General features: G+C 36.7%; 1 protein-coding gene across 1 annotated transcript; it reads right to left on the bottom strand.

The window, feature by feature from the left end:
* Nucleotides 1–7,343: 7,343 nt before the first annotated feature.
* Nucleotides 7,344–20,007, bottom strand: LOC100793265 (monosaccharide-sensing protein 2). Its single transcript, XM_014774370.3, has 7 exons — nt 19,842–20,007; nt 19,517–19,665; nt 19,322–19,429; nt 18,677–19,243; nt 17,015–17,940; nt 15,066–15,253; nt 7,344–7,999 (listed from the first exon to the last, which is right to left on the bottom strand). The coding sequence occupies exons 3-7, from the start codon at nt 19,398–19,400 to the stop codon at nt 7,555–7,557; spliced, it is 2,205 nt and encodes a 734-aa protein (XP_014629856.1). The 5' UTR covers nt 19,401–19,429; nt 19,517–19,665; nt 19,842–20,007; the 3' UTR covers nt 7,344–7,554.
* Between the last annotated feature and the right edge of the window lie 441 nt (nt 20,008–20,448).

Genomic DNA, 20,448 nt, shown 5'->3' with positions numbered 1-20,448 from the left:
AAAAAAATATTTTGAATAGGCTAAGAAAAATTTACATCTAAATAGGCTAATAGATGTAAATTAATATGTAAACCATTAAGCTTAATTGTTTAATAAATTAATATTTAATTTCAAAATGTAGTAATAAAAATTCAATATAATAATTAATAATAATAATTTGACTATTGGATTAAATGAAATATTATTATTAGTAGTATTGACTTAAATAAGTTAGCCTATTAGGCTTAAGAATGATTTGGATGGATTGAAGCCTAGCTTGTTTAAATAAATCAATTTCTTGTAAAAATTGATCTAATTTATTTAATAAATAGACTTGCTTTTTGTAAAAATAAAAAATAAGTTTTCCATTCACACCTCTAATTTTTTTCCTTAAATAATGCTTTTAGTAAGTGTGGTTTTATTGTTTTGGAGTTTATATTCCAAGTATAAAATCGTATACTCTATAATTAATTTTTTGGAAGCCTGTATATTACACATTCTGTAATTAAACTTTTGGAAATCTATTTGCATACTTTGAATTATTTTTTTTTGGCTTTAACCCTTTGATTCATAAGAAAAGGATTACAAACATACTTTTATTGTTGACCATTATTTGTTAGCGAGAAGAGGATTAAAAACATGCCTTTTTTGAGGGATTGTGGACAATTGTTGACCATTATTTGTTAGACAAAGGTTGAGGCCATTCTTTTTGGCAAGTGTTAAAGGTGATGAAGGTCGTGATGTTGGGTTGTATTCCAGAGTTGTCTTAGGAGTTATACAACGGCCGTTTCTTGGGTGAGTGGAGTGTAAACTCAAAGTGGTGTCGAAGATCGATAAATTGACATTCATTCATTCACGGGTCAATTTGCTATAATTTTGTGGAGGTTGATTTATCTGGTTCCTTATTTCTGTGTTTGAGGTTTGCATCTAAATCTTGTTTATGAAGGTTTGCATTCCATTTGCTTCAGATGTTGCAAATATGGCCATTTGCTTCAGATGTTGCATAGTCTTTTTGCAGTAGCATCCTATTTTATCAAAATGTCCGCCATGGATATGATTAAGTCCCTTTCCAGTAAGCCTGAAAAATTTACGGGTGAAAATTTTTTCTGTTGGCAACAACAAATGAAATTCTGGCTTACTGAATTGGATTTATACTCTGTGATTTCTAAAAGAGAAATAAAAACTTCAACTTCCTCTACTGATATAGTTCAAACTGATGCAACCATTAAGCATGATGTTTCTGATAAAGATATTTTATGTCATGGACGCATTTTAAGTGCTTTGGCTGATAACATATATAAGATTTTTTGTCATACCAAAACTTCTGTTGAGTTATGGGAAACACTTGAATTGAAATATGAATCTGTTGAAAAAGGTTTAAGTCGTTACTCTTGTGAAAAAATGATTGAGTTTCAAATGATTGATGGAAAATCTATTTCAGATCAGATCCATGAATTTGAAAACATTGTTTATGACATGAAATTGAAAGGAATTGTTTTGCCTGACATTATGCTTGTGGCTTTCATGATATCAAAATTGCCTCCTTCGTGGACTGATTTTGCTCGAAGCTTGAAACATAAACATGAAAGTTTTACCTTTGATGATTTGCTTGTCTGTCTCTGCATTGAGGATAAACATCGTTCATCTCAAAAACACTTGCAAAAATCTGATTCTCACTCTAAGGCCTATCTTGTTGAGAGCTCTAGCAAACCTTTCTCTAAGTCCTTCAAAAGGCATGGGTTTAACAAAAATAAATTTGGTAGAAAGCCTTCATTTTCTAAAAATAAGAACAATGCTTTTAATAACAACAATAAGCCTAAGGATAAAAATTCGGGGAATGAAATTTTTTGCTTTGTTTGTGGGCGAGCTAATCATTTGGCTAAGAATTGTTTTCAACGTCATCGCCAGCCCACGTCTTTCCCTAAACCGCAGGCTAATGTTGTTACCACCAGTGCTGCCTCTGATTCCCCATCTGACAGGTACCATGTCACTAGCCCTGAGTTAAATTGTGTTTTTAACTCAAATGATTGGTTCATAGACTCCGGGGCTAATGTTCATGTGTGTGCTGATAAAAAATTATTTTCTTTATATCAGGAATCAAGCACACGTACTGTGAGCATGGGGAATGGGAGTATGGCACATGTGTTAGGAGAAGGTCAAGTGAAGCTAGAGCTATCTTCGGGAAACTTTATTGTTTTAGATGGTGCCTATCATATTTCTGATATTAGGAAAAATTTAATAAGTACTTCTTTGTTAGTCCAACAAGGGTACAAGGTTGTCTTTGAATCCAATAGAGTTGTTATTACGAGACATGGTAATTTTATTGGTAAAGGCTACATTTGTGATGGTTTGTTTAAGTTAAATCTTATGTCTCATTCTATTAATAAAATATCCAATATTTCTTCTTTTGTTGCAAATGTTGAATGTTCTAATATATGGCATGCTAGACTTGGACATGTGAATTTGAATTCTATCAAAAGAATGATGTCTCTTAATCTTATTCCTAAGGCTTCCATTGATTTAAAACAAAAATGTGAAACATGTATTCAAGCAAAACAACCTAGAAAGAGTTTTACTACATGTATTGAAAAAGAAACTAACTTGCTTGAATTGGTTCATAGTGATGTATGTGATAGTAATGATGTGTTAACACGTGGTGGTAAGAGATATTTTATTACTTTTATTGATGATTTCTCCAAATATTGTTATGTGTATTTAGTTAATCACAAAAGTGAATTGTTTGATAAGTTCAAAGTATATAAAACAGAAGTAGAAAATCAATTAGAAAGAAAAATTAAAATTTTACGTTCCGATAGAGGTGGAGAATACACATCTTTAGACATGAGTAATTTTTGTGAAATGCATGGTATTATTCATGAAGTGACACCTCCGTATGCTCCTCAATCTAATGGTATTGCGGAAAGAAAGAATCGTACATTGCTTGATATGGTGAATGCTATGCTTGTAAGTTCTGGTTTACCAAGTAATATGTGGGGTGAAGCTTTGTATTCTGCATGTCATATTCTTAATAGAGTGCCTTATAAAAATTTTGAAAAAACCCCTTATGAGCTATGGAGAAAAAGAGAACCAAACCTGAAATATCTTAAAGTGTGGGGGTGTCTAGCAAAGGTAAACATTCCCATTAATAAGAAAAGGAAAATTGGACCAAAAACTGTTGATTGTGTTTTTGTTGGATACTCTATGCATAGTACTACTTATAGATTTTTGGTAGTTAATTCAGAAGTGTATGAAATTTCTAATGGTACTATTATGGAATCTAGAGATGCTACTTTCTTTGAAAATATTTTTCCTTTGAAAAATAAATTGTCTAAATCTGTTTGTGATACTTCTTGTTCTAATTTGTCTACTTGTAGTAATACTAATAAGGACATTGTGTTTGAACCTAGGAGGAGTAAAAGATCTAAAAAAGTTAAGGATTTTGGTTCTGAATTTTGCTCTTTTTTGCTTGAAGATGATCCTAAAACTTATGGTGAGGCCATGAGGTCTATTGATGCACCTTTTTGGAAAGAAGCTATTATTGATGAAATGAGTTCTCTTAAAAATAATAAAACTTGGTTTCTTACTGATCTTTCCCCTGGTTGTAAAAGTATAGGTTGTAAGTGGGTTTTTCGAAAGAAATTAAGAACTGATGGATCTATAGAAAAATTTAAGGCAAGACTTGTTGTGATTGGGTGTAAACAAATAGAAGGTGTAGATTTCTTTGATACATATTCTCCTGTTTCTAAAGTTACTACCATTAGGGTCTTAATTGCACTTGCTTGTGTTTTTAATTTAGAAATTCATCAAATGGATGTAAAAACTGCCTTTTTAAATGGTGAATTAGAAGAAGAAATTTATATGAGCCAACCTGAAGGCTTTGTAGAACAGGGGAAGGAAAAGAAAGTTTGCAAACTTGTTAAATCTTTATATGGTTTGAAACAAGCTCCAAAACAATGGCACGAAAAATTTGATCAAGTTGTTCTTTCCTATGGTTTTCAAATCAATAATACTGATAAATGTGTGTATGTGAAACAATTTGATGATAATGGATGTGTCATTTTATGTTTGTATGTGGATGACATATTGATATTTGGTAGTAATATGCAATTCATAAATGATGTGAAGTCTTTCTTGTCTAGAAATTTTGATATGAAGGACCTTGGTCCTGTAGATGTGATTTTGGGTATTAAGCTTATAAAGAAAAATGATGGCATGATTTTAACCCAATCACACTATGTTGAAAAGCTGTTGAAGAAGTTTAATTATTTTGATGTGAAACCTGTTTCTACTCCTTATGACTCATCCATCAAGCTAAAGAAAAATTTGGGTAAAGGAATTTCTTCACATAAATATTCTCAAATTATCGGTTCTTTGTTGCATTTGACAAACTTCTCTAGGCCTGACATTGCATATGCAGTTGGTAGATTAGGAAGGTATACTAATAATCCTGATCATTCTCATTGGATTGCATTAGAAAGAGTTTTTAGATACTTAAAAGGAACCATCAATTATGGCATTCATTATACATGTTTTCCTACAGTAATTGAGGGGTTTAGTGATGCAAATTGGATTTCTGATTCTGATGAAACAAAATCAACAAGTGGTTATGTTTTTACTTTAGCTGGTGGTGCAGTATCATGGAAATCTGCTAAACAAACTATTATTTCACGTTCTACTATGGAAGCAGAAATTATTGCTTTAGATACTGCTACTAGTGAGGCTGAGTTTCTTAAAAATTTATTATGTGATCTACCATTGTTGAATAAGCCTATACCTCCAATTCCAATGCATTGTGATAGTCAAGTTGCTATATCTAAAGTTACTAGCAAAAATTTTAATGAAAAAAGAAGACACTTAAGAGTGAGACATAAGTCTATCAGAAATTTGATTTCTCATGGTGTCATTTCTCTTGACTTTGTCAGGTCAGAAAATAATATTGCGGATCCGCTTACAAAAGGGTTGACGCGTCCACAAGTACTTGAGTCGTCGAGGGGAATGGGATTAAAGCCCATTATTTAGTTACAACAATGGACACCCGTCTCCGTGTGATTGGTGATCCCATGAATGGAGTTCAACGGGTAACAACGAAATTGTTTGTTGACTAAAGTACACCAAAATGAAATTTGACGGAGCTGTTCCGTTTCTCATTCCTATGACGAGGTGTATTATAAATTGTGGCAATATTAAGGTTGAGGTATTTATATATGTGTATTTTTGATAAAAAAAAAAAACAAAATACCTCTTAATGAATCCGATGACAATTATTGTAGGGGTGAGGGTCACAACTCACTCTTTGAGGATTCACCTAGTGAGTGTGGTGGTGGGGCCGCCACTGTGAGATATGGGCTAATCTCTAAAGGACACTCACGAAACAAGATACAAGCGCAAGGCCGTGTAACGCACTACCACTGATTAGAACCTAATTGAACACCAATATTGTAGGTGTTGTGTACTAAAGTCCGGTTAAAGAATATGTAGTTCAAGACAATCAAGTCACTACATTTTTCTCGGATGGAAGTTCATAAACACTAGGTATAAGGCTCAAACCCGGAAGGTTCCTTATACCGAAATACAATATTACATGCTCTTTCTCTTATGTTTTTATACAAATTATCTTTTAGAAAATATACTTTAAAATTTTAAATTATGTGGGGGAATGTTGATAAATATTTGTGTTTTAATTTAAAATTTATAAATATATATTAATTCTATTTTATAAAATAATATTTATTTTAGATTCTCTTAAGATTTTGTTTTAATGAGTCAAACTAGTTTGTTATATTTGTTGTGACAACTGTATGTTGGTTTTCCAACGGTCATATTTTGTTGTTGCAAAATGCCTATATATATCTATCTCCTCTTTTCTAGAAATGACAGACTGAGAGCTCTGGTTTCTTTCTGCCAAAAATTTATCTCTTTCTTTTCCTATACAAAACTTAATTTATTTTTTGTGAGAGCAAGAGCATTGGTGTTCATAAGGTTCGGGGATCCTTTCGCTGCACACGATCGGAACCAACGGGTTGTCGTATCTTGGGAGAGGAGCGCAATCAGAATTTCTTACCCGTGCAGTGGAGGCGTTTTCTCTCTAAGGATAGCGTTTACGCGCTTCAACCTAGGCTATTTAATTCTTTCCCTTAATTTAATTTTTCCTTGTGCTCATTGTGTGATATAATGCATTATTTATGTGTTGTCAATTAAATTTATTTTGCTACTGTTATTTTGTTATTTAATTCAAGACTGTGCATCTTCTTCGTATTTATTTTCTTTCATTTTTTATTTTATTTTCCAACAGTTGGGTCGTATTCCAGAGTTGTCTTAGGAGTTATACAACGGCCGTTTCTTGGGTGAGTGGAGTGTAAACTCAAAGTGGTGTCGAAGATCGACAAATTGACATTCATTCATTCACGGGTCAATTTGCTATAATTTTGTGGAGGTTGATTTATCTGGTTCCTTATTTCTGTGTTTGAGGTTTGCATCTAAATCTTGTTTATGAAGGTTTGCATTCCATTTGCTTCAGATGTTGCAAATATGGCCATAAGAAGGAAGGTTACATGGAGTTTGGGGTCCAAGTTAATGGGAGAGACTAATAACACAAATTTTTTTATGAACTAAGATTGATCAAACTTTTTTTAAGGGACTAAAAATAAAAATTAAATAATTTATTTTGGCAGTTGAAAAAAAATGTGATTGTCATATTAACAATAATAGTCCACATGACATGTCACGTCATATATCTATGTAAAAATAAAATAAAACAGAAAATTTTAAGAAGTCCAAGATTCGGCAAAAATTTGAAGGACTAAAAGTAAAACTTGTATAAAATAATGACTAAAAAGTTAATTAACTCAAGAATTAAAAAGTGAACCTAAACATTGGAACCACTATCAAAAAGAACTTAGGTTTTAAATCATCAAAGTATGTCTAATCCTTCAAGGATCAAATGAATTAAGAAAGAGTGTAAATGATCTAATTGAGCATTGTTATCATAAAAATAGGATTCAATTCAATTAAATACACGTGTCTTGAAAGAGATTGGGAGAAGCCTTAAGTTAATTCAATATGAGCATAGAAATAATAGTAATAAATCTACTGAATGTTATTGTATGAAATCTAATCCCAAAAACTATTCTTTGATTTGATTTTCCGTTAATTGATATTCTTGTTTTCTTGTTCTTTCTTCCTCATCTGTGATTATTTTTTTATAGGCTGCAAGAAGCTTTAGCCAACTATCATACATAGCTTGTGTCGCTATTATTGTTGTAGCCATCCCAAAATCTTCTAGTCACCATACACCAGCCATTATCGTCATAAATTCGACAAATAAAGCACAGATCATTTAACACTTTCGAATACGAATAGCAGGGTAACTAGGAAGTATATAAAGTTCCATAAATGAACCAGAAAATGAACATTTTTCTTTACAGAAACAAAGTTTCTTGTTTCTCAATCTCAACCCACGGAAAAGAGAGAATAAATAGAAAATAAAATTTTAAAAGAGGGGAAAATTTCAAACAGCCGTAGATTGAAAATAATTAGAAGGTACCGTCAAAACTTTGAATTTATCATGTCCTTGGGTCAGTTGTGCTTGGCATCGTCAAACTGTTTTGCTCCGACAGAGAAGAACTCAATGATCACTTCCAGTGGCATGCCCTTGGTTTCTGGAACTTTCAAAAAGACAAACACCCATGCTATGAAGCACACGACAGCATAAATACCAAAAACACCAGCGAGGCCTACAGAATTGAGCATAACTGGGAGTGTGTAGGTGACAATGATATCACAGATCCAAAAGGTAAGGGCACAAATAGCAATGCAGAGACCACGAACTCGAGTGGGGAAGATCTCTGCACAAAGTATATTAGGAATTGGTCCAAATCCCATGACAAAGAAACAGAAATAGACAATAACACTAATGGTTGAGATTGATGCATTTGCAGTGGATCCCAAATCCACAAGACTTCCCAGGACTAATATGAGAAGAGCTGCTATTAGGACGGGGATTGTACTGAGCAGCAAAGTCCTGCAGAAAGGAAAAAGCAGACAGTTTCATTAAGATGCATTGCAACTGAAAGAATACAAACAAGTACTGGGGAAGGACACAAGGAATCACATTGCTGGGGTACTAACTGCACAAAGAGCAAAAATTATCTTTGATGGAGGTCAGTTTATAAAATCCCCAAATTATTCTTGAAAACTGCAAGAATGACTAAACTTAAACCCCCAACACCAATATAACTTTGGCAGTGAAACATTTATTAATAGCGATAGCCATAGAAAAGATATTTCATCAAACAACTTCTAGAGGAAAATAAAATAAGAAGAAAAAAAATGCACCTTATAGGCTTATAAAAAATAAAATAAGTGAAAGATATTTCGTATAGGAACATGAAAACAATATAAGTAAAGAAGCACTATAGATCTTAGATAAGTTCCATGATGTCTTTCACTTGAACCAGGAACTTTTGTGCTTATCCTTTTAGGCTTAAGGCAGCAGGAATTAGGTGTCCTACACCATATCTTCTGAGGCTACATGTTCTGGTTATGGAATTTATAGGTATTACTTTTGTTCTAAATTTCAAAATATAATCTGATGACTGATTCAGTTGAACGAGTATGAGAGAGAGAGTGGAGAGGCAGAATGGGATACAGAGAGAGCTTGCAGAGAACGTAACAGAGTGTGGGTGGGAAAGGGACCAAGGCACAACTATGACAGGAAACGGTACAGCCAGGGAGCAGGATTGACCGGTGAGCTGAATGGATCAGTAAGGCAAAGGGAAGAAGAAATCACTAATTGGAGGGATGCAACAGACATTCAATCCTTCTACTTCACACGATTCCCAGAGGAAATGGGGGAGAAGGATATGTGGCTGAAGTTTAAGAAGTGGAGAGATCTGCGAGAGGTGTTCATTGCACGGCACCGAAACAGGAATGGCCGGCGGTACGATTTTGTTTGTTTCAAAGGAGTTGAAGATGTGAAGCTCCTTGAACGACAGCTAGACAACATGGTCATAGGTGGCCTTAAACTTCACGCTAACCTCCTGAAGCATGGAAGGGAGAGGACAACAGATAAGAAAGCTAATTCAGAGGTGCAAAGTAAGGTGGGTATGAACAGGAGCAGAGCATGTGTGGATGGCCAGGAACATAACAGAAATGATGCGGTACTCAACATAGGAGATGTAAGAATGTTCAATCAACACACACATCAGTGGACAAAGCCAAGGTCGTATGCGAACGTATTGGCGACAGGCATTAGAAATGTGGGGAAAAGAGAAATTCAGGGGCAGAAGTATCAGACATTAACAACATCCCACTCCTCATTGCAGCTAAACATACCCATGGAACAGGTGAAACGATTCAGTAACACCTGGGTAGGGAGGCTACGGAAACTGTCTGCTTTTGACAAATTAGAAGATGAGTTCATGTGGGAGGCAGGACCGGAGGTTAAGCCAAAGTATCTTGGGGACGACATGGTCCTCTTGGTTGGCCTCAACGATACCAGAGCGGAGGAATTGTGTAACGCTGAAGAAGATAAAGGAATATCTCTATTCCATTCGCTAGAGAAGTGGAACCCGGGTTTGCGAACTGGGTACAGGTTGGTATGGATTCTATGCTGGGGTGTACCACTGCACGCATGGGACATAAATAACATCTCGAAGATTGCGGCAGTGGTAGGGGAAGTGGATGACGATGCAGAAGAACTGCGAAAGCTTGATAGGGCAAGGGTGTTAATCAAAACTCCACGACGATCATGATACAGCACACAGTGATGGCAATGATTAATGGGGCAGAACACACGATACACCTGGTTGAGGAGTCATGCCATAACCCATGTAGATACAAATGCAGTCCAGGGAGTGCGTTTGGGTTCTTTGACGAGGTCACCTCTGTCGACAGCGACACTGAATCATTGGCACCGTCCAACCTCGACTCACCGGACGAAGGGACCTCGGTGAGATTCCAGCGACCAGGCACTGACGGCGAAGACCACACTGGAAGGAAGAGCACGACACAAAGGTCTGCTGGGCAAACAAACGAGATAGAACCTTTGGATAATAACCACCGGTCTATGTCGCGAAAACAAATCAACACTGTCAACAGCCAAATAACAGTTGTGGAGTCAGATGGCATGGGAAGTCTAAGAAGGATACAACAGTTAACCAATGAGGAGTGGGTTAGGCAAGACCTAGCAGGCAATAACTAGGAGTTGGTGGCAGATGAGAATTTGGCGGAAAAAGAAAATCTGATTAGAAAGTGGACTGGGCACAGGGACAACAGAGACACAAAAGGCAACATGGACCTTGAAAAGGACCCATCAACGTCAGCAAAGTTTGAATTAAAGGGGGAGGAAGCACGTGAGGTAACCCATTTAGAGGGAGAAAACAGACCCATATCGGGCCCTACGAAAAGCACACGTGTGGAACCCAACCAATATTTACACACTACGTCAAGGCCCAATGCCAACGGGCCTGCCTGTCATTGGAAGGTGTACTCAAGAAACTCTTGGTACAGAAAGCAAAACAGAAATGCCAAATCACCTGGGCCAAATCCTGGGCAGGAAAATAGAACTAATACAAAGGAAATAACTCAGTTCAACACTGATACAGGGAAGGAGATGTGCTCCCCGACAATGACGAAGATCAGTGGGATGCAGAAAATGATTGAATGGGATGATCATGGCACAAAAAGGTTGGGAGTAGAGGAACCAACAACAAACACAAGCCCAACAAGTGCGAAACTCACAGAAGGACAGAATGGTCTCAAAGTTGATAGATATGGAAGAAAGGGATAAGGAGGAGGCAAAAAGATTGGGAAGGAAAGGGCAGGCCCTATGAAGATACTGTTCTACAATATTAGAGGACTGAGGAGGGGGGTTAAGTGGGCGGCAATACGAAAACTGGTAAGAAAAGAAAGGGTTGATATGATGTGCCTACAAGAAACCAAAAAGGAGCTTGTTGATAAGGCCTCGTGTCAAGCACTGTGGGGTGATTCGGATATTTCATGGGCAATACAGCCAGCAAATAATAGTGCAGGGGGAATTCTGTGCATAAGGAGTGAACATGTCTTTAAATTAGAAAAGAAATGCATGGACTGTGGCTTTATTTATTTGGAAGGAACACTGATTGCTGATGGTGTGAAAGTCAGTATTGTGAATATTTACTCGCCTTGTGAAGTGGGCTTAAAACGAAATTTGTGGGAACAAATTAGGCAACTGAGAAATGCAAATATGGGAGGTTTATGGTGTATATTAGGTGACTTTAAAAGCATAAGAAGGCCTTCTGAAAGAGTAGGCTCCAGCCAAAGACAGCAAGACGAAAGGAGTATCAAGGAATTTAATGAGTGGATAGCTGACCTAGAAGTGGATGATGTAACATGCGTGGGGAGAAAATATACCTGGTACAGGCCTAATGGAAAAGCTAAAAGCAGACTAGACAGGTTCTTAGTCTCTGCAGATTGGTTTAATAAATGCCAGGACAACTGTCAATTCATTTTACAAAGGAACTTCTCTGATCACTGTCCAATCTTGTTGAGATCATCCAATGTGGTTTGGGGCCCGAAACCATTTCGGGTTCTGGATTGTTGGTTTTAGGACAAACAATTCAGAAAGGTGGTTTGTGATTGGTGGACATCACACTCAATACGAGGTTGGGGTGACTATGTGCTGAAAGAAAAAATCAAGGGTCTGGATCGAACTGGAGCTCAACATGCTAGAAGCTGACAGCAATGGAAGACATCTAAGTGATAGAGAAATAGAGTTAAGAAGGAAGCTGCAGGAGGAACTCTGGTTGGCAGCCACCTCCTATGAGTCTTTGCTAAGGCAAAAAGCAAGGACAAAATGGATCAAGGAAGGGGACTGCAACTCTAAGTTCTTCCATATCACAGTCAATGGGAATCGCAGACACAATTCGCTCAGAGGACTCCTGGTTGATGGATGCTGGACAAAAGAACCTATCAAGATCAAAGAAGAGGTTTGTCAATTTTTTAGGAAGAAATTTGAGGAGGGTGAGGAGGTGAGGCCGAGGCTTGATGGGGTAACTTTTCAAACAATTTCACAGAATCAAAACGACTTTCTGGTACATCGTTTTGATGAGAAGGAAGTAAAAGATGCAGTGTGGGATTGTGGAAGTCATAAAAGCCCCGGACTAGATGGTTTGAACTTCAAATTTATCAAGGGGTTTTGGGAAGTAATTAAACCTGAGGTGCTTAGATTCTTGGATGAGTTCTACGTAAATGACAGACTTCCAAAGGGTACAAATGCTTCATTCATAGCACTAATCCCCAAAGTACCGGAACCACAAAACCTCAACCAGTATAGGCCTATATCTCTGATAGGGTGCATCTACAAAATAGTGGCTAAAGTGTTAGCAAGAAGATTGAAGAGGGTGCTGCCAAAGATCATAGACGAGTGACAAACTGCCTTTATTGAGGACAGGCACATGCTACACAGTGTCCTAGTAGCCAATGAAGCGGTGGAGAAAGTAAAGAGAGGTGCTAAGAGCTATTTGGTGTTCAAGGTTTACTATGAAAAGGCGTATGATTCAGTTAGTTGAGATTTTCTAGTATACATGCTTAGGAAGATGGGGTTTTGCCCTAAGTGGATTATGTGGGTTGAAGGATGTCTCAGATCAGCTTCTATTTCCATTCTCATTAATGGTAGCCCTACAACTGAATTCACCCCACAAAAGGATCTTAGACAAGGGGACGACCCATTAGCCCCTCTTCTGTTCAATATTGTGGCTGAGGGATTAACGGGTCTAACGAGAGAAGCTCTGAAAAAAAAAATCAATTTAAGGGTCTCTTGGTTGGAAGAAACTTGGTGAAAATTAGTATCTTGCAGTATGCAGATGATACCATTTTCGTTGGTGAAGCATCGATGCAAAATATGAGGGTCATCAAGGCGATGCTGAGGAGTTTTGAGATGGTGTCAGTTTGGGGCGATTGGAATGTCAATGCAGTGGATGAAGGAGGCTGCCCCGTACCTTAACTGCAGCTTGTTGTCTATACTGTTTACCTACTTGGGTATCCTGATCGAGGCAAACTCAAAAAGTAGTGTGACTTGGGATCCCATTGTCAAAAAATGTGAGCGTAAATTAGCAAAGTGGAAACAAAAGCAACTATCGTTTGGGGGCAGGGTAACTTTGATGAAGTCAATCTTGAACTCAATTCCAATTTATTTTCTTTCATTTTTCAGGATCCCGAAGAACGTGGCACACAAGCTAGTGAAACTACAAAGATGGTTCCAGTGGGGAAGGGATACGGAAAGGAAGAAGATTGCTCGGGTTAGCTAGGAATCAACATGTCTGCCGAAGGAAAAAGGTGGTTTGGGAATCAGAGATTTGACCAAGTTTAATCAGGCTCTTCTTGGAAAATGGAAGTGGAATCTAGTTCACCATCAAGGAGAGCTAAGGGCTAGAGTGCTGGATTCCAAATATGGAGGGTGGAGGAACCAGGACGAGAACATAACAGCTTCAGTAGCATCCGAATGGTGGTCAGATCTTAATTCTATATGCCACAATTCAAGGGAGGACAGCAGGTTCAATTCTGGAATAAAATGGAGTGTGGGCCCTAGTTCAAAGGCTAGGTTTTGGGAAGATGGGTGGATGGCTGATGGTATCCCTCTAATGGTAAAGTACCCTAGACTTCACCTTAACTCGAACCAAAAAAACCAATGCATTCAGCAGTTGGGAAGCAGTTCAGGTGGAACCTGGGAGTGGCGCCTGCAGTGGAGGAGACTACTTTTTGAGGCTGAGATACCTATGGGGGTCGCTTTTCTGGAGGAAATCCAAGATCTTAACATAAATGAGCAGCAACAAGACAGGTGGGTGTGGCTAAACGACTCAACTGGGGTATATACTGTAAGCAGTGCATACCAACTGCTTGACAGGGAATCGAGAGATGATAATACAGATGGGGTATTTCAAGATGTATGGAAGCTAAAAATACCAAGTAAAGCTGTGTTTTTTGCTTGGAGACTAATACGGGATAGACTGCCCACTAAATCTAACCTGTCTAGAAGGAATGTAGACATCACTGACAAACTATGCCCATTCTATAGAGAAAAGGATGAGGAGGCAGCTCATCTGTTCTTCAGCTGTCACAAAATCATGCTGCTTTGGTGGGAATCCTCATCTTGGATTAACATGGAGGGAGTGTTTTTGCAAAATCCAAGACAGCACTTCCTGCAGCACTCATGCTGCACTACCTATCTTGGTATCAAATCAAAGAGATGACTCATTTGGTGGGTGTCCCTAACATGGTGTGTATTGAACCATAGAAACAGAATGGCCTTTTCAAACGACATCTTCAACGCCAACAAGCTGGGTGGAGGACGCTATATTTTTCTGCTGGACTTGGCTGAGGAACCTTGAAAAGGGATATGACACACCTTTTCACTTTTGGTCAAGCAATATCAGAGAAGGTTTTTGTAATTAGGGGAAACTAGGTTTACATGCTGGAATCATCTATGTAACCTATACAGTCAGAGATTTGGTTCTTTAATTCATGCTGAATAGTTTTGTATTAGGGAAAATTCATGTCGGTTAGCATGTATTAGGTCACCATAGTTCTACACCTTGCAAATACTAGGATGTATATACAACAGTACCGCTTGTACTGATTTTAATGTTCTATATAATATACATACTTTTGCTGATAAAAAAAAAAAATTGTATTATGGTACCAAACCTCCACTTGGGAGACTGGTGCTTGTACATATAACAGTACCCCTTGTATTTCTTTCATATTAATATATAATTTTATCTTTGCTGATAAAAAAAATATAAGTAAAAAATTACACCTTATAGTTATACAGGAGGAAAAAAACAAAAAGAAAAAAGGGGCATTGAAACCAGAAAAAATCTCATGAACATTTTAATCAGGCATGATACATCAAGGAGTGAAAAAGTCAAATCCACCTGTCATAGATATCTACTTTAAAGTGAATGATTTTAGAAAAGTAAGTTAAAGGGGGAAATGCAATAGAAAAAATTCATAGGAAAACACCCCAACAACTAGACCCATCTCTTTAAACATATTTCTTAGTATTTGATAAAGAAGTCAATGGAAAATGGTAATGGGGAGATGAATACCTTCTGCCTGAAATATCCATGAGCCTCATGGCAATGGCTATACAAGGAAGCATCAACAAGGTTGTCACCGCACTAATAAGAAAGGATGAAGAAGTAGAACCAAGGCCTAGGCTTGAAAGAAGATAACCAACACCTGCCTGCTCAAGAATTTGAGGCGTATAGTAGAGGACCCCATTTATACCAGAGAACTGCACTCAAAGAGGATGAAAATGAGTCCAGCATAACTTTTCACCAGTAGCAGAGCCAGGCCTTATAGGTTGACATAAAGTTGTTAAAGATAAGTAAATGAATAATAATATATTGACTTAATTAGCTACTTGAGTGAATTAATTGTTCCCATACTGGAAATATTTTCATCAATAATTCTGTTTTTGCATTTTTTCCTTTTTTTTTAGAACACGACAAGCATATGTGACTCTATAGTAACGCCACCTGCTATGAGACAACTTCCAAACCTAAAGGCAGATCTTTTTAGGAAAAGGTTTAGCTTAATGTTACAAATTGCCTCAGCTTTGGAGTTCACAGTTTTTTCTGCAGGTAAGTAAAACCAGTAACAACTCAACCCATAAAGTAAAATTTATTGAAGCAAATTATTCATGTAAAATTTTGAAAAATGAAAATTCTATTGATTACATAGAATGATATAAAGCTTTTTGCAATAATGTAGAAAGAGCTTCAATCCCTTTGGTATTTTCTTTTCTAGCCCATGAATATGGGAAATCCAATCAAGATTCAATAATGATCTAGTATGGCCAATTAATTTGACACAATTTTATCAAAGTTAGATTTAATATCATATATATCATTAACTCGGAGATACAATGTAATTTATTTTTACTTTATTAAAAAAGAACCCTCTTTTTAGTCTCAAATTCCTAAAATGTGTTATCAACTAAATATAGTTGAAATAATCTATTTTAGTCTGGTCTGGAACCAGATTATGGCCATCCAACTAAATGTATCTCAAGTACCTCTGGTACTTTTCTCATATATATGAATATAATTATATTTGCTGATAAAAAAAAACAAAAAAAATAGTTGAAATAATCTAGTCATAATGAACAAAGTGTTTCAACTAAATTGGGACTCACAATTTCATTTATGTGCATAATTCATAGAAATATCAAGTAATTTTGTTTGTTTTACTGAAACAGAACTCAAAAAGTATTTTTCAAATTCAATGAAATTTGGCTTGAATCATTTTCATAGTATTCACTAATTTTACATCTGAAAAAAGACTTACTTAAGCTGTCAGGTGAAAGAACATGACTGATTTTATATTTAACACCAACTAAAACAATTTCACCCACATAACTTTTCAAATAACATCTCAAATGTAAACTTTTTTTTTCTTTTCAAAATGCACTCTTCTATATCAATACTTGCAAAAGTAATTATCTTCAAAAATTAAAAATCTCAGTCACAGCAAAATCCCAAACAAACTCATTTGTTGAAGCTCAGATAAACTGTAAGGACTAAGGACATTTGAAAATGGGAAAGAGACTATTTAAGATGAATTGCATGAGACAGATACAAACGACTAACAACTATTTATACTAATAACCTAGGTCCATTACTGTATAGCACAACACTACAACTAGTACAAGCCCTAGCCCAATTAGATTATTAACATTAGAAAACTCCTTGAACCCTTAACAGTCCTTACATTCTAACAAACAAAATAGAGAGGACAACTTATAAAATATATTCTTAAGCTGCATGAAAAATTGCACAGGTGGAACAGTGTTATAGGATGACAATAAAACTGTCCTTGCCCGTTCAGCTTTTTTAAGAAGGCAGACAAGAAGAAAAAAAAAAACACTGCTAGTCAACACTTGGATACAGCATAATGAATGTTTCATCACAAGGCAAGGAAAACAAAGTACTAAAGTGCAATATTACAACTGATGGGAACGGAAAAAAAACAGATATTGAAAATATCACATTACCTGCTGAAGAATTTGCATTCCCACCCCCACAATCAATGCATGCTTCACCCCAGGTTCAAAAAGATCACTCCAACTTGGCCCTTTTGCAATTGTTTCAGAGGGATGAATCATAGCTGGTCCAACTGGCCGTTGACGCATAAGGTCCTCATTATAAAGGGCAGGCTGACTCACCAGAGCAGCAGCCTGTACAACCTCACTGTCAGTTGGTAAATCACCGCCAGGGAGTGAAACCACAGACCCACGTCTAGATCCAGAACCACCATCTTGGTGTAAATATATTCTCTTGAAGCCACCTTCCTTCTTTCCATCTGGGCCCTCTCTTTCAGACCATTTCCATGCTAGCTGCCAACCACCACCAATCCCAGTACTACCAGTGGGTTCTCCTGAATTTCCATGTAAAAGACTACCTTGCCTCATGCTTGCAAGGTTACTATGGGCATGAGGAGGTATGTCCTTATCCAGACTCGTTGTTTGACGTGAGATCAATGGACTCTGCAAATTGTCATCAGAATCACCAGCATCAGAGACATAATCATCACCCTCTCTGGCTAGGCTTTCCTCATCCCAATCTTCATTCCTTGGCTGATTTCCCCCAACACTGAACATACTCCCAAAGTGTGGAAAAAGGGTGCTTCCTGTTTCTGGGAGCTTCTCATGTACACTACCAAAGAGGGTCACTAGAGGGTCCACTAGACTGCTTGGATTTGCCATGCTTCCTTTCCTAGATACAAGGCCAACAGAATTTGGTCCAGCAACAGGTCTAGCAACCCAGGACTGGCCTTGTTCTGGTCCATACAACTTAATTTGATCTTTTTCTCTGGACGGATCCTCTTCATCAGCAAGTTCATTGGCTGGACCAATTATATAGTCTTCTATGGCTGTATCACCCCCAACTCCAAGACCCTCAACCAGTAAAGCCATTTCACCTGTCCATGCCCAATGACAATTATTATCAAAGTCATGCATATATACACATTAATTACTGCAGTAGAAACAAAAGAAAGTAAACAATTTGAAGTTAGCAGAAATATCCAAAGCCCGAATCCACAAAGGATCAAAATCAACTACATCTACATGCATCTATATCGAGAGAATGGAAAAAGTAAAAATAAAAAGATTATCAACAGTTAATATAAACTGAAGCTTCCAAAATGATGTAAATATACACTTTAATTTATAAGCACTATTAGTGTCAAACATTGTTGCACAGACATCCAATAGGAATTCACCCTTTTAGTACATCATCCAATTCATTGACATGATGAGGTGATAGGATGAATTTCTGTTGGATGTTTGTCTAAAAATGTTTTACAATAAGTGTGCGCCCTCCACACATATAATTTGAATGTTTGTAGCATCGCCTCCCCCCTTTAAAAATGCATTAAGTATTTATAATCATCTATACATGAAAAATCAATCACTGTCAGACCACACTGATAATTTATCGTTGAGTGTCAATTCTTGTTAACCATCACAAATGAAAGTGAAACGATTTTGGCAACTGGAATAGATCAGGCTCAGAGAATACATATATAATCACCCAAAGGTGAACAGCTGAATGTCCAGCTAAGATGTAATTTGAACATCAAGAGTAGTAAAGCATGAAAAAAAATGAAGGAAAAGCAAGAAAATCATGAAGACTAGGCACGTAACGTAACTAACCGGAAACATCTTCCCTTCCACGAAGGCGCTGCAAAACCTTCTTGGCCTCAAGCATTCGGCCCTTACTGACGAGCCATCTGGGAGACTCAGGCAAGAACAACAGTGTGAGTGCAAAGTAAATAAGAGAAGGGATTGAAAGAACACCCAACATGATTCTCCAGCTTGGCGCCTTCATCAGTGACATCCCAAACACCATACAGTAGGAGAAAAACATTCCCGCAGAACCAGTGAACTGTGGAAGTGTATTGAGTAATCCCCTAATCTCAGAAGGAGCTGTCTCAGATATGTAAAGAGGTACCAAGGTAACTGCCAAACCAATTCCCAGACCATCTAAAAGTCTAGCAAAGAGGAGGATATAAACATTTGGAGACCATAGCATGACAAGAGAACTAACAAAATAAAGCATAGAGGAGATAATCAACATTGGACGTCGGCCAAGCAAGTCTGATAGGGCACCAGAGCATGTAGTAACCACGGTGGCTCCAATAAGTGACATAGCCACAATTAGACCTTCAACTGTGGGTTCACTTTGTAATTGAAACTCCCTTTTTATGTACAAGATAGATCCTGCATGCGAACTCAGGTTATTGGTTAGATCAGCCAATTTTAATTCATCGCAAAATAAATAAAATCAATTCACCAAACCTGCAATAGTCGCATTATCCCATCCTTGTAGTAAGTTACCGATGGCAGCAGCAACAGCAACAAGAACAGCTCCACTCATCGTTTCAGTTAGTTTCGTAATCAATCAGCCTGAAAAGGCAGATCAGCTCAACCACTGTAATAACATAGGCAAGGATGACAGATCCAGAATGCAAACCATATTTTCCATTTCCATACCTAATTATATCACCTTGGCTTGGCTTGGAGGGTGAGTGTTTCTGTTTCTTTCAAGTATCTCAGATGCAGAAAAGGACATGGGTCACTCGCTGCAACATTGGCGGGGGGAGCTCTCTCCTTCTTTCTTTCTTTACTATTGTTTTTTTATTCTTAAAATATAAAAAAAAAAAAATTAAGTCTACTGGAGTGCAGTACTAAGACAACGAAAGGCATATAGAAAACAGCAAAAGTAGCGATTCTATGGAAATGATGTTTCCTGGAAATGTTTTTTAGTTCATTTCTCACAAAAAAAATTCCTATAGGAAGGTGAGAATTGTTACAACACCTGCCCTTTTAGCTCTCTCACTGCTCTGCACGTCATCCCCTCCCCGATCGGATTTAGTTATGCGTCAAACAATCATCATTCAGATAAATAATTCATTTGTTTTTCCTTCCTTTTCTCCCACCATCGATCACGAAAAGGTAATAAGCTGTTGCTGGGTTCGCCGCTGCAATAATAATAGCCCAGCAAACTATATCAAAGAAAATTATAATTTTATTTAAATAAAATTAACTTTTTATATTTGCATTCAATCATTTTTTTTTTAGATTTTAATCATAAATTATTATATTTGTAAAATTTATTTACTTTTTACATTATCATTTGGTTATAGTGTAAAAAGTTTTACACTATGCATGAAAATTAGACTCATAAAATTATTATTTAAACTTAATTACTTTTGCAACTCCAATTATTATAATCATGAAATCATGATCTTTTATCTTTTTTTCAATTTAAAAATATTTTTTTATCTTATCACTCTCACAACAATGAAACACATATATTATTATGAAATTTGAAATTATACTTTTTTGTTATTTTGTTTAATGTCAAATTATTTATTTTAATTAATTATTACATTGTTTGTTTTTATTTTTAATTAAAATATTTT

The sequence above is a fragment of the Glycine max genome, chromosome 4 (genome assembly GCF_000004515.6).
Source record: "Glycine max cultivar Williams 82 chromosome 4, Glycine_max_v4.0, whole genome shotgun sequence".
Taxonomy (NCBI): Eukaryota; Viridiplantae; Streptophyta; class Magnoliopsida; order Fabales; family Fabaceae; genus Glycine; species Glycine max.
The sequence above is the reverse complement of the archived record's forward strand: the minus strand, read 5'-3'. Positions and strand labels throughout refer to the sequence as shown.

Bases quoted from the DNA above. Each gene is read 5' to 3' on its own strand.
- LOC100793265 (XM_014774370.3), bottom strand. From the start codon at position 19,400: ATGAGTGGAGCTGTTCTTGTTGCTGTTGCTGCTGCCATCGGTAACTTA. The intron at 19,244-19,321 runs GTTTGGTGAATT...GTTCGCATGCAG, and splicing joins GGATAATGCGACTATTGCAG to GATCTATCTTGTACATAAAA. The intron at 8,000-15,065 runs GTATTCATCTCC...TCCTTTCTGCAG, and splicing joins ATGGATATTTCAGGCAGAAG to GACTTTGCTGCTCAGTACAA.